The sequence below is a fragment of the Lutjanus erythropterus genome, chromosome 2, assembly GCF_056507025.1.
Source record: "Lutjanus erythropterus isolate fLutEry1 chromosome 2, fLutEry1.hap2, whole genome shotgun sequence".
Classification (NCBI taxonomy): domain Eukaryota; kingdom Metazoa; phylum Chordata; class Actinopteri; order Lutjaniformes; family Lutjanidae; genus Lutjanus; species Lutjanus erythropterus.
In genome coordinates, this window is record NC_139318.1 from 30,624,417 (window position 1) to 30,648,349 (window position 23,933).

Consider the following 23,933-nt stretch of genomic DNA (forward strand, 5'->3'; position numbering starts at 1 on the left):
TAAGTATACTCTGATCAGGACTTTTGGGATTGATCACTGATCGCCGGAATTAGCATTAGTCAATACCAAACACGGGGGGTATTTGAAGCTATTTATCGTGTAGCAATATCAATTTATTTATTATTTACTCAGAGGTACTCTTGGGGACTTGTTGTAGAAGAATATGGATGAGTTTCCAAAACTGCTTCGCCGCAGCACTCTGCTGCTCCTGAGAGCTCTGCTCCCGAGTCTATTGAAGAAAGGCAGAGTGTTTAACAGGAATTTTCCTAAAAGAAGTGCACTGCTGAGTACATTTTGAGTAGCTTAATATGTTGTTTTTGCAGTGTGTTATGCACACGATTTTTCTAAAATGTTCACTTTTCTACATATGGGCAGGGCCATTATCTCTGAGCGCGGGCCACTTTACACCTTATAATGTGAAGTGATAATAGTCCGTCCATTTAGTTGTTAGAGATCCATACATCTTATGTACTTAGCAAAGAACCGGCTTTCCTGTTCCCAGTTTGTCAGTAACATTAATTCAAATGGGTTCGTGCTTGGTCAGCACGTAAGCCAAAAATTCCTGTGTGAAATTAGTTAAATTTAATGAGAACTAACTTCACATGAATCTACTGTATAAAGTCAAACTTCAGTGAACTTTAAAATCAAGATAAAATAAAATACGCCCTTTGAAACTTTTTTGATCACATTCCTGGTAATATTATGCACTTATTTAACAATAAGTGCTTATATCTTACCAAAATCCAATCGTGTTTTTTTCTGGAAAACAAAATATGACGTGCTTATATAGGCCTGGACCAACAAATTTCAACCAGTGACATCACGACACCCACCCATCAAACAAACTTCAACGTTTGGCGGCACAGAGCTAAGATTCATTAATTTGCTAGCTAGCAACAGTATGGTATGTCAAATTATGACTCGCCCAGTTTTCAAATCAAATTTCTTTCTATATGTCTCGTGACTATCCTATTTCACACGATTTTGTGACTCTGACCAATACAAGTATGACCTGTGAGGCAGAGTGTTCAAAACAAATGAAACCATCACAGCCTATTGGCAGTGTTTCACCATCCAATTTGATAAAACTCTGCTCTGTCAGATTATAAACTGATCCACAAAAGCGGCATGCTCAATGGTGAATATGTCTCTTGAATAAAATGTGCAAACTTATTGTCCAGTTAGCAACTTAGCTAGCTTGGGTAGGTATTGTGAGATCGACTACTAGCAGCCATGCAGTCAATACATCAAAAAGTCTCAAGTACCACCTGTTCTGTAAGGATCCAATGTTTTGGGGGCTTGACCCATGTGAGGGACTCAAAGTCAAAATACCTCAGGCTCTGCTGCCTAAATTCTTACCATACAGACTAAAATCTGTATCTTGCAACTCAACAACTTTAAGGAAGTGCAATACTAAAATGAGAGTGTCCCTTCTGGGCAAATTTGTGACATTGACATATAGACATAATTAAGCATCAATTTAGTCGAGGGAATCTTAATTCTCAGTCTCCCTGATGAACTGCTTTTACGGAGAATGGCCTGCCAGTTAACATTAGCAAACAGTACAAACCAAGTAATGCCTACGTGGCTTAACCTGAATGCATTCAAAGCCTACAATGTTTCTGTTAAATGTCTTAATTCATTGCATATCAGACATCAAAGCTTCAAACCACAGTACACTCTGAAAACCTGGTTTTAAACATCTGCTACATAGCTAATGAGTTATTCTCTCCATTATAAATTACATGAGATTCTTTATAATCTTGAAGATAGGTTAAATCATTTTCATTACTTTTCCCAAGTCTTGCAGACCTGCACAGGAACGTGTCCTGTACAACCGAACCACAGGAGCAGGATGAACGTGACCTCTTCCTCCCCCATCAATTAAAGATGGCTAACCCCATGGAAGTGATTACAGGTAATTAGTGGATGAAGAGCGGAAGAGTAAAGCGATCTGTGTTCCACAACACCAGTCTGGTTCAGACAGACAGGTCACATTAGTGAGGCAGAGGGCAGAATTAACAGGGACACATTCATACACCGGTACACACATACGAGCACAGACACCACATTAAAAACTCCACTCCTGTACACACACACACACACACACAGAGCCTGTGAATCTATCACACTATCACAGCAGACACACACCACCGAGCACATGTTCAGGCTGATAATCTCCATGTTTGATCAGTGACTCACCTCTCCCGATGCAGATCAGTTACTTTGACTCCGGTCAGTTCCTCGAGCTCAGCCATGGACCCGACGCACACCACCTGATAAACACACACACACACACAAACACACACCCACACAGAGTGCAGCTTGAGTGAACAACATCACAAATCAGCATTGATAGTGATAAATTACCTCAATACTGCTGAAAGGATAAGCCGATGAATCAATTAGGTGATCTCAAAGAAAAAAAAATAGCTGTTTAAATCATCAGGCAAAAATGGCCAACATTCGCTGGTTTTGGCTTCTCAAACATTCTTGCTTATCAGAGTAAATGAAATACCTTCTATTTCTTGACTGTTTCCCAACAAAAGCTGCTTTTTTTACCCCAAAGTACTCAGAAGAATTAGTTTTCAAGGAACTAAAAGGTTCCTTCAGCCTGACGTTATCTGCATTTCTACCACAGTCTAAAGACACGGAGTTTAGGCAAATTAATCGGCTGACAACTGACAAAACGACAGCTGTTTTTACATGTCATTTTTGCGTGACTATACAACGGTAATGATGCCATATAAAGCAACAGACAGGCATCATTATTTGTGCAATAACATAATCACGGAGGAGATTCAAGTTGTGCTGCAACTGTTGATCGTGATTCACTGCTTTGCAAATTGGGTCATTGAGTCAACCCTGGAAAAGGCACGAGCAGCATTGAAATGGCCAAAATTCTAGACTTAAAATAACCAAACAGATTTAAAAATGGTGGCTGAAGTAAAGTGCTGCATGTACTCGACCAATTTGAAATGTTCATGTCCCTGAAACTTTGGATTCTGGCCCTGTGGTGGAAACAGATAAAACAACCAGTTTGAAGACATTAACATGATATAAACCTTTTCATTCGATTTCATTTTTTTAATAATTAATCAACCAATTAAAACGGGATTTTTTTTTGGTCAAAATAATAAATAGTGGACAAAATACTGTTACCAGATTCAATCAGTATTGGCCTAAAAAATCCAGTAACAGCTGGGCTAAACTTGATAAAATGGATTTCTCATGGTTCCTTTTATTTAAGGAAAGTGAAAATTTGGGAAGTACACTTGTTTATTTTCTTGCTGGGTATTTTTTTTTTTAATTGATTGCATTTCTAGGGGACCATGTACAGTATTTAACAGAAATGTTACCATTTGATAGAGATGTACGATAAAAAGAAATAATCAAAATTGAGATTATTTTGACGGATACAATATGATTAAAGATTTGATTTTTTACAATTTTCACTTTCACTGAAAACAAATCAATTAGGATAATGTGACATATGTTGGGGTCGATACCAAACAACATGTTTTCTTACATCCGGAGAACAAGATTTGTGAGCAGCACAACAGAACTTTATACTTTACATTAAAATGCTCTTTTGTCACATATTTCCTTTATCAGAAAAATGCAGCTTCTGTTGGATGTGATGTTGGATATTGCACTTGGCCTTCTGCCATTTTGATAATATTTTGATTAGTTGTGCAGCCCTACCATTTGATGTACTGTATCAGATTAAGTTTTAAGGTAATGATAAGAAAATCAAACCCACTCTCATATATCACTAAATATGTTGTTTTTACATTTTGGGTTTTCTAGGGATTAAACAAAGATGTTAATTAGTGAGCTCCAGAGAAGCTGGTGGATTTTGTTACCTTTGGACAAGGGCAGGGTAACTTATTTACTGTACACACAAGGTTGGTACTGATCTTCTCATCTAAGTCCAGGCAAGGAAGTACTCCAAAAATGCCAAGCTATACCTTAAAACCCACAGCAACTGAAGCTAATTGTTCTTACCCTAATTTAAACTTGTTTGTTTAAAGCCTGCGAGGGACTATCAGTGCTAAACCTCCTCATCCTGATGTATATTTCTGCCTGTTTTTGTATTAAATTGTCACAATTACAACTGAACTTAAAAGTAGGCCTACTTCAGCACTCTTCCTGAGTAACTTTACCTTAGAAAGTATGGTAAAGTGTGTTATCTGGTCTCCTCAGAGAGTTAACCTGTAGGCTCTGCTCTAGTTTTACCACAGCACCAGGTAACATGGCCCAGATACAGCCTGATGCACCACCATCAGACACAAAAGAAGACAAGAGTAAAAGAAACACATGCAGAAAAGACAGAGACAGAGGGGAGATACAACAGAAAGAAAAGAAACAGAGAGATGGAAATTGTACTGCCACACACAGAGAAATACACAGACAGACAGACAGACACACAGCTTTAGTTTTGGATGTGTGGTTTTGCCCGCTGAGGGGTGTGTGAGGGAGGCACCAGGGAGCGCGAGTGCTCTGGAAACAGTCACAATGCTATTTCCAGCAAGCAGGTCGCTGGCTGTCCCTCTTTCAGCCAGGGGACCAACACTTCATTTTTCAAACGCTCAAACAACCCAATTCTGACATCTCTATTCAGTTCAGTCTACTTCACACAGTCAGCCCAGTTTGGCAACGAACATTCACAACCAGACGAACATTTACAGTTTGGCTGGCTACTCCACTGTCTGCCTCTTCCATTTATTTGCCTCCTCCTCTTTTCATCTCTCATTTTCCCCCTATTCTTGCATCTTTCACTTCCTCATTTTCTCCACCAGCTAATTTATTCCATCCCCTCCTCCTCCTCTTCTTATTTTCCGTGTCTTCCTTCCTTTCCCCCCTCCCCAATTGCTGTTTGTCTTGAGGACCTTTGAAGTTACCCTAACCGGCATGAAGAGAAACCAAACACGTTTTGGTTTATGTTTATTTGCTGTTTACATTAATGAATCATTCATGTGCCGAGTTTACGGAGGCACTCGGTAATGGTGCCTGAGGGGAGCTGACTTTGACTGCAGTACGGAGTCACGCTACACTCTCTGGTTTGACACCATGGTCACATCACTCTGCCACGCCAGAGAGCCTCTCCTACACAAGCCTCCACAAAAAAAGGAGGCCAGATATGCTAAATTATGTGAGTGTCAAAAAGAGGTCAGCAAGAAAAATTTTCACCCTGCCAATTTGTGAGAAGAGCTGGATTTCTCTACCCTTGCAGCCGACCAATCTGCCTTTGGAGAGACACAAGACGTTTTTTCCTCAAACTCATTTCTATGGTAAATAAAAGTGAGAGTTATGGAGGGTTCAACTTTTCAATTATGCCCTCTCATGCTTAGCCCGGATTGATTTGTGAGTGCTGCCAAGGCTGCGATCAGCCCCCTGAGAAAAGAGTAACTGACTTGGTATTTGGTCATGACACAGACAAATTGTGTGATCTCTGCAGAGTACAAAGACACATTAGAAGCATTAAGTACTCTATTAAAGCATTGTAAGTGAGTATTTGTGCGTGTTTTCTTGTTTTCCTGACCTCCTCAAAGTCGTCGCTGACCCAGAGAGGGATTGGCGTGCCCCAGTAACGGTTCCTCGAAATCGCCCAGTCACGTGCGTCTCGCAGCCAGTTCCCGAAACGCTTCTCACGCACAAACTCTGGAACCCTGCAGGGACGGAGAGATAATGACGAGTGTTCTGGTTTCAGTTATTTATTCAAAACATAATTTCAAAAACAGACTATCAAGTGTGCATGAAGGATGGAGGTTGACTTTAGCTTGAAACAACACGTAACAGGAATACTGCTTTCATACTCACACATGCTTAAACCTCTTTTAACAGATATTTACAATCGTCAAACACAACAGAAAACCAGTAGAGACAATATGGCCCAGAATTATTGTGGAGATCCATTTATATATTCTTCATAAAGTTCATTCAGTTAGATGAACCCAGGCTCACGGTCACAATACCATAACACTATCCTCTACTATACAAAATACTTCATTCAAACTTTGCAAATCTCCACTGGTTGCATCTGGCAGTCAAATGAAGCACTGCAGCTGATGCGTCCCCAAATGTTGCCTGGTGATCTGCACTCTACTGACTACAATCTTGTAGTTTATTATCATAACACATTTTTTTCAGTACTTTCCAGCAGTATATAAAAATGATTCCTCATGACAGAACTTATTAACCTTTCACTATCCGGACAAGATTTTGCTAAAATCAACACTTGCCCATTGTGTGTTGATAAGCTTCCGAGCTTCCGTAGTTAGCAGTAGTCACATAGTGTTACAAGTTTGAAACAAAAGAAACTGAGCAGACTCACAATCGCAATAGTCCCACTTTTGGGGTGTCTAAGCCTGCCACCAGATAGAAAAATATTTTGTAACTAACATTACTTTCCATGATTTAAAGATTTTTTAATACCTTTTAAAGTCTTTTGAGAAAACTGAATGCAATGCTGTTGAAGACTTTGCAAGACCTGCAGATACCCTCTTAATTGAATGTGGAATATATTTTGTCGCAACAATAGCAAGCTTCAAATTCAAATTCATGATGTCCATTCTTATTCCTTCATTGAGCTGGCTTCTTTTCCGCCTCTTACTCATTTTAGTCCTAAAAATACACTGCACTGCTCTTTCTTTATGGAGCTCAACTGCAAAGGTTAACATTCCCTTCAAGGCATCTTCCTCCTTTGTGCCCCTCTTCTGCTCTCCAGTTTTCCTATTTTGCCTCAACTGATTTTCTTTCTTTAATACGCTATCTCACAATCTCTTCCTCTTTCTCTCATTTTTCCTGTCCCCCTCTTTCGCTGTGCCAGGCTGTGCGGCTCAGGAGAACAGTGCAGGGGGGGTATAAATCGTCGTCAGGATCCACGCGCTAAGCAACGAGTTCATCAATTCCCATTTGTAGGAGGCATTTCTATTTAGGCCCCTAATATATCAATTTAATGATTTTTTTTTTTCTTTGCTGCTGCTGCTGCTCGCCAAACCCCCCCTTCACCCGCTACCCTCCCTTTTTTGCTTCATGCTAAATGTAGAATTTAAAGTGTGCTGTCTTGTGCTCGAGACGCACACAGAAGAGCCATTTAATATGTGTAGGCTTCTATTATAAGTCAGAGACGCTGGGGATGGATACGAGAGGGAGACAGAGGGACAGAGGTTGGGGTCGGGTGGAAACCGACTGAGCGTGTGCAGGATGGAAAAAGGTAAGGAAGGTGGCAAATGAGAAAAATGGAGGGAAGAAAAAGAGAAACTATTAAGGGCAAAATGCAACTAATCGGGCAAATTAGTCTCCACTAAATCCCTCCTCCTGAACAGGGACTGTCCAATCATGGCTTAGCAACTGTAACTACCCACAGTAGGTCTGAGCTTTGCATTTATTCATGTGTTGAAGCAGTGTGGATACTCCTGCATGCTACAATAGTGCTGCAACAGGAGTGCAGGAGATCATTAGTGGCTCTGGAATGTACACTTCAGTAACCCCAGCCAAACTTATTGGTTGGTCCTCATCCTAGAGGCAGTTTCACTTGCAAGGTTCAAGTGAAACAATGATTTAAAATTTGAAAAACAAAACATAAATCGAATATGTCTGGCCTGTCCAAGTATGTTAGCTAAGCAGCTATATAGGGTTATGTTAGAATGAAACAGCTTGGTTTTACATTCTTCCTTATCGTACTAAAATGAACACTATGACTAATTGTCTCTACACTGCAATACAAATACAGAGATTTGTTCAACAGCACTGTAAATGTATCATCAACTGGTGAAGATGCCTGGGACATTCAGCTTTAGCGCGAGTCTTTTAATATAATATAATTTCTGTTGTCATATTTAGGAATGATTTACCAGGTTTCATTTCTGAACAACTTGAGGAATTAAGAAGACAGAAAAAACTGACTCTTGATTGGTCGACACCAAAGTATTGATAAGCTCCTGCTGCTGATAAGTATTGGCATTAATACTGATAAAATCCTAACGATACCCATCCCTAGCTGTGACAGGATTGTGTTTGTGTTTTTCGGCTCAGTATCATTGCCTACTATTATGAATCCAGATTTAATGTATTCAGGTTCATACTTTCTTACCACATGCTTTGGGGCTTTTACTTGTACAGGATCTCCCACAACACATTTCAAAAAGCAATTCATTTTGTGTCATTGCATCCATTACCCAGCTAACACTGGCTAAACACATTTGGAATTATGCATTTTAATTTGGCGGGTTTTTTTATTTATGTAAATTCTTGAGCACATTCTTGGGGACATATTAATGAAATAACTAGCTTTGTAAATTACCAAAATATTCTAGCATTAAAACAAAATAAATCTAACATTACCAATACTGATGCTGGTTGAGAATAGCTGTCTTAGCTAACAAGTGGGTTTGACACAAACAGAGAGGCAAAAAGACAAAGAGAAAAAAACTCAAAGGAGGAGAAAAACCTGTCTTATTCCAGCCTAATCCATCCTGAGTCATTTTAGGACCAGTCACTCAGCACCACAGTTTCTTCTCCCCTCTGACCACAAACCTACGTTCTGTGATCGGTCGCCTGTGACCGAGCTTTCTGCACCTTGAGCCTCTATAGAGACCAGATCCCCCTGTGAGCACTCATTAATTCTGTCCTTAATTTATTCAGACAGACAGGCAGACAGACAGACAGACATCTGGAGAAATCAGTCTGAACTTTCTCAATAGACACTTAGCCTGGGTCCACCCACTGCACCATGGGAGCAAAGAGAGATAAAATGAACAAATCACTTTGAGAATATGGTAACCAGCACTCTGAAGGATTCTTTTAAGTCTCTCATCAGCCAACATGAACTTCATATAGAGGGACTGAACTCTGGAAGGATTTCACTTTTTTAAGAGGCTGATGAGCTGGCAACCCTCACCGGCAGACAGGAAATCTTCCAGAGACAAGAACTCAAGTACAGAAGTGGAGTCTAGTCAGAAAGAAAAAACTTCCTTAAAAAAAATCAAACAATTAGGGCTGGAGAATAAGCTTAATTAAAGAGCTGCATAAGGGCATCACCTTCAGTGTGCAGCCACACAGACATGGGCAGGAAATGTGTGCAGACATGCATAATTTGGCCCCAAGTACCACAGCTAAATGTATGTATCAGAAGTTATACTGAATTCACTGTTATTCTTTAAATACACACAGACAGCATAATTGTTTCATCATGTCTTCAAGTATCTTACATTTAAATGCAGAGCAGAAACAATTAGCCTAATTGATTCATGCGTCGACAGAAAATTAGTCAGCAACAATTTTGATAATCGAGTTCAGTGTTTCCCCAATATTCATTCATCTGAATCATCATCATCCAACTTATGACCACAGTTGTAAAAATTTAGCAAGATCTTTAAAATCAGTTGGTTACTAATGATTTTCACCTTCACACCCTATGAGCAGGATAACACCCAACCGTTGGCTCCTCATTCTTCTCAGGGCACCATAAGCAGGAAAGAGCGAGTGACAAAAAAGCAACACTGAATGCGAGTGGAGCAGAGGAGAAGGTCATTAGTCATGGTTCAAATTACATGGGAGCTAAGGGGAGGACCTGGGCTCCTCCGAAAGCCTACTTTGAGATGTTTGAGGAGAGCTCCAAAACATGATGTTCAGGAAATAAATTAGTAATAGTAAAAATTCGCTGGCGCTGTTTGTTGTGTGTGCCAGGGCAGTCGCGCTGTCCATGGTTCTAACATGGAGCGGAGGAGAATCAAACAGATGGACTGATAAAATGTTACCTACATCGGTTCCTGCTTGCTTTTCGTGTTTGTAAAGAAAACTTTTGGACCTAAACCCATTTCCCCTAGGTTCTAACAGTCCTCACACAGAAGGTAAACGACAGGGAAGTAAAGGGTCAGTCAGTGAGGAGAGAGTGTGAGAAAGAGAAAGGTGCAAGCAGCAAAAAGGCAATTTTGACAAGCCCATGGTACTTAATGTCAGTGGTTCCCAAACTTTTTCCTGGCATGCCCCCATTTCAGAAGCCAACAAAAATCCGGGCCCCCTCGACTCCAAAACTTTTAATTAATCATTAACAATAGCTGGGGACGGAAGTGATTAAAAAAAAAATAAAAAGAATAAAAAGTTGAAATTTAGGAAATAAAGGTTGGCAGGATTTAATCAGTAAACTCGTTTGTTTATTTCCCCTACACAAATCATATTCATTCAACTCTGTTTCACTTTTATTTCTCCCCTGGTCTTCTGCACCCCCTCTGCAGTGCCTCTAAAACCCCCCAGCCAAATACATGCAAATAACTCTTCCCCAAACTTGAGGAAAACTTTTGAAATTCCAGCACACATGAATACAGGCTGGCATTGCATGCTTGTGGACATACAGTGTGCATAACAGCACCGCTCCTGAAAATAATTCTAGGGCAAACGCTGAAGGAATTGTTTGAAGTCAATTTTAAAGCAACAAAAAGCAAATTCACTGGTTCAAGCTTCTCAAATGTGAATTTTTCTTAGTTTTCTATGATAGTAAATTTAATATATCTGAGTATTTGCTGACATTTTGTACCTGAAGTGATTGCTTAATAAGTGGTAAATTGAAAAAATAATGGGCAGACTGAGTGATAATGAAAATAATAGCTAGTTATAGTCCTATTCCACTTAAAATATACTGCAAATTACTTTAACATACATAATGGATGTTTGCCCTGTTTTACATGCATCACTAGCATCCCTCAGATAAGGAATATAGCCTTTAAAATAGTGTGTGCGTTTGTTCCAGTCTCTGTGTACATGTGTGTCTGTTCGTCTTCACCTTCCTAGCAGCTAGTCATTCATCTCAGTTTGACAGTCCCATTACCAGAGGCAGCTACTGTGGCTCAGAAAAGAGCACTGGGAGCACCAGGGGTAATACCACTTAGCAAAGCCATCATGCTGACGCTGACTTTTTCTCCTCATTCTGCCGTCACAATTAGCATCATGCTAATGTTTTGTACAAAACATCAGTCCCATGTGTGTCATAATAAAATGCTTTGATGAGGATTTAACCCCATTTAATGAAAATATAAAAGAAAAATCCTTGCAGCACCTTCACATTTTAAATTACTATGCCCGGTCATACAGTAGCTGTCCTGCAGGGACGGCCCCAACGACTGCGACAAACAACCTGATGCTGTCGCGCAGAATTGCAGCCATAATTGTTTTGGGACTGTCTGGGAGTATTTTAGAACCACTTGTTTGGCAAGATGTTCAGAGCTGCCACTTCACTTTCACTTAGCGCCCAGATAGTTATCACTTCTTTCAGGAGGTAGCTTACCAGTAGCATTTGCCATTGTTGTCCAGTAGTTTGTCCACCATGTGCTCCACTCGAACAAACCAGCTGGGGACGGCTTTGTAGATCAGGGGTGTGTCAGACCTAAAAGTATATAAACACATTACATAAAATATAAGGCTGAAACATACTGATTAAAAAAATCTGAGAAAAAATAATATTCCAAAAAACTGATGAAAACTGCATTCATAAGACAAAGTCAATTTCATGAAGCAAGATTAATTTTCAGACTAGAAGCTAAGGGTTGTAATTAATGTTTCATTGTGTGTATTTTCTTATGCGTCTGTGTGTGTGTAAAGATTGCCCATAGAAATCTATGGCTAATTTCAATACTCCCAGTGTCAATAGCTTACATACATACACTTCTCAGCTACTGCCTCAACTGCGCTGCTCAACAAGAGTCTGTCAGGTTAGGAATGGCAGCTTGCAGAAAGCTTCTGGTTGCATGACAACTAGTGACACCTCTTGTGTGTCACAGGAATTACCTTCTGTCATTGGTGCTAATGCTGTTAGCTAAAATTAGCAATTTCAGTAGACAACTTGGCAGTTTAATGTGGATGTGAGATGGAAAAGACACCACAGACAAAAATGCTGTACAGTTGAGGAGAAAGGGAGGCTTCAGGAAAAATGGATCATCTCTTACTTCGTCAGCCTCGAAGGACAGATAAGGGTGAATTCTATACTCGAGGAACTTATTAGACCAATAACAAATCCTTCAAGTTCATGAGTTTTCCTGTGCAGCTCTCAATCACATGCCAGTCTCAGTCAGTCATTAAAACTTTGAGAAGCTCTGGTGTAGAGCAGCCACCAGGGCAAATGCTGGTAAAATAAGGAAGTGGCTGGTAGATTTGTTTCACTCACCTGCTAAAAAAATGGTAAGTGGCTGTTAAAAACATTCACTAACTATTTGGCCAGTGGAAAAAAAAGTTGAGTTTGCACCCTGGGCTCCTACACCATGACTGAGCTCTACCTTACAGGTGCTGAGGGGTTAATAATACAACATTTTCATATCTTGGAGTCTGTAAGGCCTCATGGCTTAGAGAGCACATCTCATATATTTACTGGGTTAATTAATCCTGCTCAGGTCGTCTGCAGCAGCTCCAAGTGAGAGAGTGACTTAGGCTGCACAAAAAATGAGTGTGTGTGTCTGTGTGTGTGCGCGACTATTATGATGTGATAATGTGGGACCTTGAGAGGTTATGTGTGTCACCACGCTGGCTTTGGCTTTGTGAATTGATTCTGTGCAGAGACCACAAAACCTCTATTGACGTCCTGCACCGATGCTGCAGAGGAAGGCTTGAGCCCACTGTACTGAAGGTGAACTGTACAATATGTCTTCTATCACTATATAAGGGTGCCTATATAGAAGTAGAAAGTATAATATTTCATTTATACAGGCCTAACCCATTTGTGACCTCTTCAGCAGGTGGGGTTATTCTATAACTGTTGTTTTAAGGGTGCACAGTGGAAGACTTAAAGTGAAGCTCTTAGTTTAAGTGAGTAGGGAGAAGCCACTCCAACACGGCACAGAGGTAACATTAAAGTTTAAATTCCATATACGTCTCACCTCCAGCAGAAGGGGTAACTATGTTTGAAACTGCTAGCATTGACGAGGCGCCCCTTCTCCTTCAGCCACTTGATGATATTCTTGTCAGCATCCTATGAAAAGAAGACCAGAACAATAGACATGATTTACATGATGCAGCTTTAAAGAGCAACTTAATATCAGGGCAAAAGGCCGTGTTTCTCTGTGGTTTAAGTTTCCATGTGATGTCACTGCTGCAAGAAGAGAATTTAAACTATTGAGGGCCAGCAACAAGATCTTGAGCTGATGTTAACTTGCTTCAGTCTTGTTATTTATGTCCATTTAAAAAATCATGTAATTTAAAGTAGATATTTAAAACATAATAAAAGAGATGAAAATTTAATAATGCCAAAAATCCAGGTGAAAACCAGCTTATGAAGCCACATTTGTCTTTTTTAAATAAAGCATTCTGGCCAATATGTCACATAATCATGCGGCTCTTTTGAATCTCACAATATTTTTCTCATTACTTTCTGTTAATGGAAGCACTTTCAAGCTGTCCTTGCCACAAGTAGATCCTGTTAATTATAACCTGCAGTGAACAGTTTCTTCACGCAGCAAATCTGTTCTTTAAATACACAATTTATTTTTTCAATCGTCCAGTTTTCTCTACATCCACTGCTAATCATATTTTTCACATAATATTAATTCCAAGGTATCAAGGTAATTTATAATCATTATACAACACAGGGCTGCACAACAAAAACAACGTTCCAGTGCCTTTATTCTCCATACATATAGCTTATGACATATACACAGATAATTAAAATTAGAATAAGATACAATATATGACAAAATAAAACAAAACCAATATATTAAATTATTTCTATACATATACATGTATATGTACGTCCAGAAAATAATTCTGCAGTGTATATTTTGAATTTGTGTCGTGTTGAATGGAAACAGCAACAACAAGATGGTGATAATAATACGATCGCAATCTTCACAAAACAAGTTTGACGTCTGGGAAACACTGTCCATCAACTTTGACTACGTTTGTGCATGAAGCATCATCACTGTCCTCCTCCAGTAGGAAGAGGTTCCTATTGAAGTCCTGTATGTTGCGTAGTTGCTATAAAGCCAAAAAAGATTAAAACAAAAATGTACCTCTGAAGGACCTACCAGCCACAGCATCTACATATGCTGCAAATTAGATTTAATGTTGTTATGGGCGCCATTACTATCATGTAAATTACACACCCTGCTATGAAATGTCAGCATCATTTACACACCAACACCAAGGTGGAAAAAAATATTATATGTATGACACCAACATTTTATGCATCTCACGAATGAAGGGAATTCAACAGAGCTTTTATATATTTATTTGATGAAGCTGAAATCGTGACAGGAGATGGGTGAAGAGAGTCGAGGAATGACATACAGCAAAAGAGAGCAGGCTGAACTATGGCTGCTCCAAGCCATCAGGGCACCCCATGTATCAGTACTTAATTAAAAACATATTACAATATTTGTATTAAATAGATATCCTAAAAGGAGATTCCGCATTCTCCTATTATTCTGTAAAATGTTTTATATTCACTATATGCTCTTTCAACTACAGCTAGACTTATTACAATAGAATTACTATCATATTAATTTGAATATTATCGTATTTTATTGTATAATTTATATCTTCCATTATACGTTTAATATTTCCTGTACATATTCCACAAAAACAACCTATAATAAGAGGTTTACCCAGCAACTATTTGTTTTTCCTTTCATTTTTTCATAATTTATTCTTTGTATAAGATGGTAACTCCAGGCCTACTGTGCATCACTGGCGGTGTGTTTCTCCAACGATGCAGTTAAAGTAAAACCTTTATCACTGGGTCATCTTTTAAAATTTAAATTCTCTCCTTCAGCTTGATAAGCTCTGGATCCTTGAACACACCATGGCATTATGCTTCCATTTCAGAATAACCTAGGTAAATTCACAGCCAAGGTCACAGTCTGCTCATACAGCTATGATAAATATCACCATACAGGTAGGGAGAAATTGTCTGTTTTGTCATCCAGCTCACTGTTTATGGCAAACAATCTAATTTGCAATCAGCCCTGTGCCTTATCACACACTATTTCACCTCCCTCTAACCAGGCTCACAGTGCAATTCACAGGAAGCTCATAAATATGACTCTTCAGCGACGTGTTTGGCAGACTTTTGGTCGTGACCTCTTTGTAGACAGAGAGGTTTTAAACTTTCTCAGCCAGGAGTAAATTTTGTTATGCCCTGACCCACGCTCATTAAAACATGAAAGTACACCTGTGATGTGGAGACTCATTGGAACTCCGCCTGCAACCCACTGAGAGAATAAAGCCATTTCACCACCTGGCCAATAGAGTACAATAACAAGGGTTACTTGATATGTTACGAGATTACTAACACGTATTTGTGACTCTTTTAGAATCTCTTTGTCACAAAGCAGAATTAATCAGCAGAGTTTCCGGTTCCAAAACAGTCTTTTTTCTGTTGTATAATAATAATCTGCCTACTGTGGAAGAACACAATCCAAGGCAGCCACTTTATTCCTTAATGGCACATTTTGAATTTCTTTACAGGACAATGCAAAGCAAAATACCAAAATAATTGTGATTTAAAGGGCCCAACTCAGTAAGAAAGGCTTTTCAATACACAATAAAACAAAAGAGCTATATGTTTGATAAAATATGGGATTCATTTCTTACACCGTTTGGAATAAAGACCTGATAATCTAACTTCTGAACTTTGATAGTTAACTACTTTATTCTTTTATTTCTCTGTTTCTCAGTTGATATGGAAGTATATTCCATGTAAACATTTATACACATGGGTGTATGTGTATATGAATATATAGCAATTTTGGAGAATATATTGTTTCTACCTACATCAATAGCTCAGAGTTAACTGGTGGATGGGGGGGTGGAAAGCAGGGAAGAAGTTCCAAAAGATACCTAAATCTTGTAACAAGCAATTAAAATGTGTGGTTAGAAAAAGAAAAGGCTTTTCAGTCCATTCCCTGTTGTGTAAGTTAAAATGTGGGTAGGAGAATATAAAAAGATGAAAAGACAGCAGACAGATAAATAGAGTTAATAAACTAAGAGACCAAGTAAACATTAAGAAAAGGCACATCACTCACAGGTGAAAGAAAAAAAAATCAAAGCATTATTTTGTATGCACTCACTTCAATCTTTATTAAGTAACAGTAGGTCAACATTAGAGTATATGATAGTTTGAACTGTAATCATGATTTTTGCACCACAATTTTAATTTTCACTGACAAAAAAAAATTAAATCATGATGTGACAATTGTGGGGGTCTGTACCAAACAAACACGTTTCCTTACATCTGGAGAACAAGATTTGTCAGCCATAGCATCTCTGCAGCACTACAGTAATTCATTAAAATGCTGTTTTGTCACACATTTTTCCTTTATCAAAAAATTGCAACTTCTGTGCTTCGGATAATTGCACTTTGCCATATTGCAATTTTGATTATATTTATATTAAGTGTACAGCCCTACTTAACACTAATGATTTTTGTTCTGTTTTGTTTGGATTGAGATGCGAAACATCACAGCAGGACAAAAGTGTTTTTTTGTAAAAAGAGGTGGGATCCATAAGTTGGATCACGAAGAGCAGTGGCGGCAAAAAGTGAGCAGATGTAGCAAAGGGAGGTGACAGGAATGGTGAGAGAGGTGTAACAGCAGGGCTGATTTGGCAGGAAAAAATGGGAAGTTGAATCAAGCAAGAGTGTTGTAGGAAAAGGAGTAAAGGAAAATGTTTTGACTGAGAGAACCTGAGGGCTGCCAGAAACTGGAACTGACAGGGTGACAGAGCTGGTTAAGGAAAGGCAAGGGAAGTGGCAGGAAAGTTGTTTTGAGAAAATGCAAAAATTGAAGTAAGAAGGACTGGGTAGAATTGGGAAGCAAGCAGACATAGTGGAGTCAGGGTGTGGCCAGGAAGTAAAGGGTAAATAGGGCTGGGTATTGATCCTCAATACATCTTGACTAGAGAGCGAAATATGTCTGTAGCACCAAGTATCCAAAACTGCGAAATATAGACAGCTGGTGTCAAATGCTTGGTAAGATTTGTAATCTTCTTTACTTATTTTTAGATCAAGCTCCTCCTGAATTATATCAAAATCTTGGGAAAGCCACAAACACAGACTTTATGTATGTGTGCGTGCCAGCTCTTCATCAGAATAGGCATCAGTTTTCCTTCATTTTTTACTGAATCAAGAGTTTGCCAATTAAAATACTTTGTTCAGGCAAAGTTCTTGTCAAAGTACGTGTGTTTAACATTTGATATCATTGTTCTTGTTGGTTACATCAAAAAAAAGTTTCATGCAAAGTATCAAATTAGTATCCACACTGAAACTTGGGGGTGAAATTATCACTGTTATGAAAACATTTCAAACAATACTCAGCCCTTGAAGTAAGGAGGGTAAAACAGGGAAAGACAGGGTCAGATAGGAAAGTCTTTTTAAGTAGAATGAGCTGGCCTCTCCACTCCACAATGCTCTGCTTGTCTTCTGTGGCTGCTTTGGACTCGCAGCTTCTCATCCCAGATATTTAGGCATCTTTGGCAATTCCAAGCCTGGTCTCCTCCCCTTCCAGCAGCTTCCTGTAGGTGGCGATCTCCGCATCCAGCTTGAGCTTAATGTGCAGTAGTTCCTGGTAATCTTGGAGATACTTGGTCATCTCCAGTTTGGTTTCGCAGAGCTGGGCCTCCAGCTGAGCGATGACACCCTCGAGGGTCCCCACCTTTTCCATATGGGCGATCTCCATGTCCTCCAGCTGCTGCTCCAGGGCTGCATTGCGAGCCCTCAGCCCGTCAATCTGGTTCTGCAGGTCTGTCACTTGGTTGTGGAAGGTCGTGATCTCTTCTTTCATGGTCTTCATTTGCTCCTCGTGTTTGCCGGCGTGATCCTTGAGAGTGTCAAACTTGCTCTTGTACCACTTCTCAGCTTCCTGGACGTTACGAGCAGCAACAGCTTCTATTTCTGCACGCATGTTGCGCAGATAAGCAGCCAGGTCAGGCCGGTCGCCATCCAGCTCTGCACTAATCTTTGAATCCTCGATCTGCTTCATGAGGTCAGCCACCTCTTCGTCATGCAGCTTCTTGAGGAACTCTATCTCGGCCACCAGTTGCTCTATACGCTTCTCCAGCTCGGCCTTCTGCAGCGTGGCGTTGTCGACATCCTGACGGAACTCCCTCAGGATCATCTCGGCCTCTTCTTTTAGAGCCAGCTCCTCCTCCAGCTTTAGCCTCCACACTTCAACCTCCTCCTCGATGTAGCCTCGCTCGATATCAGCTGCTCCCTTCTCGTTAGTCAGGGTCTCAATCAGATCCCGCACCTCTTTGAATTTGAGCTCATATTCTTCTCCAATGCCTGCCGGGCCTCCCTTGTAGCGGCTCTGCAGGTCAGCCAGCTGAGCTTGGAGAGCAGCATTTCTCTGCTCCAGTGCCTGGACTTTCTCGATGTATCCCGCAAACTTGACATTGAGTTCCTGCATTTCTTCTTTCTCATTGACACGCTGCTGATGTATCTCTGTGCCCACCTCAACGGCAGTGCCACGATAACCCGCTCGTCCGCGGCTATCATATGAGGTTCCACGGCACCTGGAAGGTGATGGGCTCTGAACCCTCATTCTGCCGCTGGCACCGCTGACCTGCAGGCTCTTCTGGGTGTAAGACGCGGCTCTCATATTGTGTAAAATACGGGGTTTGTTTTGTGGTTAACAGAGGAACAGCTGCTCTCTCAACTTCTCTTTGTGTAGCCCGGATCACGACTGACGCTCCCTCAGATCACCTCTGAGTTTTTATACGGCTATAAAGAATGTCTCGGACTGTCTTGAAACTCACGCTTGGTTTTAACATATTTCAAAAGTGGATTATGACGGACGCTCAGTGAACTGTGGCTGCATGCTCTTTATTAGCTAACGTTGTACTGTTAGCGGCCATGCAGGTCAATTCCACTCCCTGGCCTTAACGCCAGGATGTGAAATAGTGATCAGATCATGTATGACTGTTATTTTTCACTCACAATCCACTTAGGCTGGTAATGGAGCTGGGTGTGACGGGGAGGAAGAGGGCACCCAGTCCACCAGTAAACAATGTGAAACAATATACTTTGGCAGCATGTTATTCTACACAACTTTGTGAAACCGCTCTGACGCAGATTCCCTTAATTCCCACATCAAGGAACAAGCCATGTATCTAAAGAATAATTTAAAATATGAACATAATTCTAAACAGAATTAAGAGATGGGGTGCCCAGAACATGGAAAATGAAATTATGAATTAAACTAACTATATGTCCTGTGGTGTATCATACCAGGGGCAGAATGTCTGAAATGTCTGCTAAACTAATCTACACATAAATGTCTGATGCGTCACTCACTTTGACATACTGTCCCGCGAAGTCATTGACCTCTGAAGTGAAGCAGCCCGAGGCGTCCACAGGGCAGATAGGAGCCTGGTCCTTCTGGATGATGTTAAATTCTGTGCACACCCGGTAATCGTCCTACAGGGAGAATCATACACAGTTTAAATGGTTTAGTGTGTGAGGGTATCATCTGTATTTACCCCTGATGTAATTCACTGCAAAATATAGATATACACACATTTTCAACCCAAGCTGAAATTGAAACTGTATATTCAGCTCTGGAGCAATATTTTTTTTCAATACCGAATCCATTGCAACAAAAAGAGAATTACATTATACATTGTGGAAGCTGTTCAAAAACCCGGTGTTAAAAAAAAAAAACACACACAATGACCCCGTCTGTGGGTGTACTGTCTTGTTTTTCTTGCATGCCTCTGCAAAGTGTAACGTTAGATAACCAATCATCAGCATTATGAGATCTTGATACAAGAATGTACATGCTTAATAACGCTGATAAGATTTACTCTTTAAATACTGGATAGTATTGAAGCAATTCAGTTGGTGCCATAAACATATCAAAGTTCAACATCCAGCCCTAACACAACCTTTTTATTTCGTCTTATATTTATTTCTTATATTTATGTCTTCTTGCACAATATTTTATTTTATTAGTGTATCCTGTATTTTAGAAATGCACATTTTATTTTATAATTGTATGTATTTCATTTTGTTATTTTTGTCTTTTATTACTTTATGTACTGTTTTTTGTAGGTGAGCATCCCAATCAAAGTTTTCCACGTGATTGTGCCTGTATAACCAGAGTAAAAATTTATATCTTGAATCTTAAAATGACTGGTTGATTAATCCATTAGTTGACTGACAGAAAATGAAATGGCAATAAGTTTGATCATCTATTAATCATTTAAGTATTTTTTTTTTTTCATTCAACCTTTATTTATTTCTCGGGAATACATTGAGGGGTGGCCCTCATTTTCAATGATGCCGAGATTACAATTAGGCAACAAAGCAGAAATACAATAGAAACAGAAGAAGAAAAGACAGGAAAAAAAAAAAAAAAAAAGTTATGTTACTAAATCTCTGGTTCCAGCTTCTCATATGACTATTTTACTGGCTGGATCTCTCTGGGTTTGGGGCTGTTTGTTATTACTCACTGAATTAATAAAAAGCTAGTCAGATTAATCAGTAATGAAAATAATTGTTACCTGCAGCCCTAATTATAACAAGTAATGTACAGTGGCCTATTATTACATCTTGATAAAAAGTGATTCTAATTAATACACAAAATTATCTTGATATTGTCTTGATACAGTGACCCATTTATTTTAAGCTTATGCTGCTTGTTTCATCAATATATTCTCAAAATAGATCAAATTATATATGAAAACAAGTAATTATCTAAGCCCTTTAGCAGCCAGTTCCACCAGTTTAAGATATGTTATGACTCCATATTAAATTCCTTGTTGAGCTGGATACTTTTTGCAGTGTTGAAACAAGCACTACTGGTATGTGACAGCTATGCATGAAAGATCTGAGTACTGTCCAGCTGTAAATGTATTTTGTATTCAAACACCCTGTCAAGATCCAAGACGGATGGCTCACAGGGTCATTTCACATCTAGTCATAACAACACTAAATTTGAAAAATGTCATTCTGTGATCCATTTCTCCTCACTGTGTATCTTCAGAGTGAATGCATCTGCGTTTCAGATCAATCTAAACAACCTTATCAATCTGAATAAGGGAACTGTTGCCAATTTAAAGAAAATTTTAACATTTAAATGCAAATCTAAGTGAGGTGTTGATGTAAGTGGGTTTACTTAACAGCCCTGCAGGGACTGAGCTCCAGAGAAATAAGCTGCGTGTGTGTCCACAGCTGGCTGTAGCCACAGGGGCATCCATCTGCCCTTGACAAGGGCATCTAAGCTATTAGCAATGACCCAATACCTCTGATAGCACTGTAATATTAGTCTCTACACTGTAGGAACACACTGATACTGTTGCATTCAATGCAAGTATTTCATTACTTCAATAAGCAGTGAGTACATGAAGAAACATGTTGCCTGTGAGAGGTTGGAAGTAATTCAAAAGGTCAGATCTGAGCCACAGTATTCATTAATTACAAACATAAAAATGATAAGAAACAAGACAAAGGATAAGATAAGATTCTTAATTAAATGTTTTTTTTCCCCAAACAGGGTCATGGTTGTCAAGCAGGGCATCATTAGTCTTGATAAGATGTTTTGGCTTTTGGTTTTGGCATTAATAAAAAATTGTTTAGGGTGATGTTTAGTGCTATGTACTCTTGTAAAGTGATATATATAGTGATATATATATATGTATAGATGTATAATAAATAAACCAATGTCTGCATATGTTAACTCCAGTATACAGAAGCTAACCTGCAATGGCTTAAGGCACTCAAAGCAATACAACTAGAGAAAACACAAGCAATGGCAAAAATAATTTTAAAAAACCCTGGGCAAATTTAGAAAACATAAACAAATACAAAAATAGAACATAACTGAATTGACTCAGAATGGTAAAGGCAATGCTAGAGGGACATGACGGACAAAACCGTTTCGGATGCACTTTTTTTTAACCATAGGATGGCAGGGAAGCCATCCACAGAGTTACACTGGAGAAGGTGACCTTGTTTTCCTCTGGAGGCTGATCCATGTGTGCATCTGCTGCACTCAACAAACAACCTTGCAAGAAGTATATTTTCAACTTCTCTTACTTCAGATCACTCAAGGAAATCAAGTACATTACAATTAAAATGTGGAGGGTGGGGTAATGAGCCCCACAGAGGCAGGTGGAGACCAGTGACAGGACTGCACACATGACACCGTCTTCTCCCTTCACCTTCTCTATAAGTCTTACTCAGTATGAGGGTTGGGTGACTGGATAAATGTATTGGCTATCAGTGATTGGGTGATTCCATCACTGGCTGTTTTGATGGCCAATTTTTGTCGTCTTTTGCTGTTTTAATGGTCCGCTCCTGAAGAGCGAGCCAAGCCACTGATCGGGGACAGACTCTAATTCAGCAGCACAGTCCACACCAACTGAGCCAAAGAACAGGGGGAAGGAAAACGGCCTGTAGCATCAGAATATTTTCACATCCAACTTGGTGAATTTTAACATTTATTTCAACCGAAACCAGAGCGAGTGACTTTTATAACAGTGGAAAGACTAATCAAGAAGGCTTTGGCAAGTTTTATTTTGTTTTTGAAGTTTTAATTAGAAAACAATAAAAGAGAATTTTGGATTCAGAAGTTGTTCGATTGTATTTTCCATTTGATAAGGGAAATAGGAGTAAGAATGTTTCCAATCTTGTCATTTGTGTGTTTCTTTGTTTATTTATTAAATATAGTGCACTTAACGTAGAGAACTTGCTGTTTGCACACACACATCTGTGCAAATATATCAGCATTTTATCATATCGCCCATTCCTAATTGGTATTGGTATTGGTACACCACATCATAATACACAAGACAGTAACTCTGTGGTTACAACAGAAACAAAGAAAAAAGCAGGAAACAGCTCACTCACAGCTCCAAAGTAAGGTGCCTGGTGGACCACTCCTGTGCCTTCTTCCTCCTTAACGTAGTTATCAATCACCACCTGGAACGCTCCTTTCTCCCCGCACTGAAGTGAATCGAGGACGGGGAGAATGAGATGAAGAGGGGCAAATGGAAGCAGAAAGAAATAGAGCTACAGTTAGTACGAGACAGATTAAGAGACAGATTTAGAAGAACATAAGCTGAGATGCCAATTTGCAGTCAGACAGGTAATTAAAGTGAGACATAGGTCTGTCTTCATTTTGTGACAAACAATACGTAAAAGAAACAAGAAACAGGAACAAAGAGTCTACAAACCTTGGCAAAGTATGGGAAAAGAGGCTTGTATTTTTTCCCTTTGAGAGTCTTGCCAGGAAATCTAAAACACATAAAACACAAAGTTTCAATATCTGTAATTCACTACACAACTACACAACCACAACTTCTGAGAACATACAGGGAAGACTTTAAACAAAGGACACCGAACAAAAAGTGTCTTTAGCATTTAGCATATTTGCACATTTGCTAATTTGCACACACAAGTACAACTGATGGTTGATTGAAATGTGGTCATAAACTTTAGTATTCAACTAATTCTGTCCTGATAATTCTGCTTGAGGGAGAGTTGAGAGATCACTAAACAATTCATTCAGATGGAGACATGAATATCTGTACCAAATTTCATTGACGTTTCACTCAAAGCCAGAAATATCACCCTCATGGTGGTGCTAGAGGAAAAGTCAGCAGGATGCATCACCTGGAAACCATAAATATCTGTACAAAATTTCATGGAAATCTATCCAGTAGTTTCTGACTTATTTAAGTCTGGTGCAAAGTGTTGGACTGACTGACGATCAGACTGCCATTCCTAGAACACTGCCACTAGCATGGCTAAAAATAACTATATCTATATTTTTATTCAGATTCTACTCCCTGAGAGGATACTAGAGTTGAAAGTCATTGAAATATTAAACTTACCTAACGGCAGTAAAGATCAATTGTTGTTTTTTTGTGAAGATGCACATACAACATCTATTTATGATTAAGTATGAGGTCTTTTATCAATAAAACTGCTTTTGATTTTAATGGGGGTT

The 23,933-nt window shown here is 39.4% G+C and overlaps 2 protein-coding genes across 2 annotated transcripts in view; both read right to left on the reverse strand.

Moving 5' to 3' along the window:
* iars1 (isoleucyl-tRNA synthetase 1) overlaps positions 1-23,933 on the reverse strand; it is a 77,549-nt gene that overhangs the window by 39,391 nt on the left and 14,225 nt on the right. The window contains exons 9-15 of the mRNA XM_084736908.1: positions 23,158-23,218; positions 22,832-22,927; positions 19,277-19,399; positions 12,870-12,961; positions 11,288-11,386; positions 5,546-5,672; positions 2,203-2,276 (exon numbers count right to left, since the gene is read on the reverse strand). Coding sequence (XP_084593034.1) covers positions 2,203-2,276; positions 5,546-5,672; positions 11,288-11,386; positions 12,870-12,961; positions 19,277-19,399; positions 22,832-22,927; positions 23,158-23,218 — 672 coding nt within the window. The remainder of the gene's footprint in view (positions 1-2,202; positions 2,277-5,545; positions 5,673-11,287; positions 11,387-12,869; positions 12,962-19,276; positions 19,400-22,831; positions 22,928-23,157; positions 23,219-23,933) is intronic.
* vimr1 (vimentin-related 1) lies at positions 16,037-19,127 on the reverse strand. Its single transcript, XM_084736921.1, has one exon. It carries the CDS (start codon positions 18,579-18,581, stop codon positions 17,445-17,447), a length of 1,137 nt encoding a protein of 378 aa, XP_084593047.1. The 5' UTR covers positions 18,582-19,127; the 3' UTR covers positions 16,037-17,444.

What these genes read in the sequence shown, in the direction of transcription:
- vimr1 (XM_084736921.1), bottom strand. Translation starts at nt 18,581, where the DNA reads ATGAGAGCCGCGTCTTACACCCAGAAGAGCCTGCAGGTCAGCGGTGCC.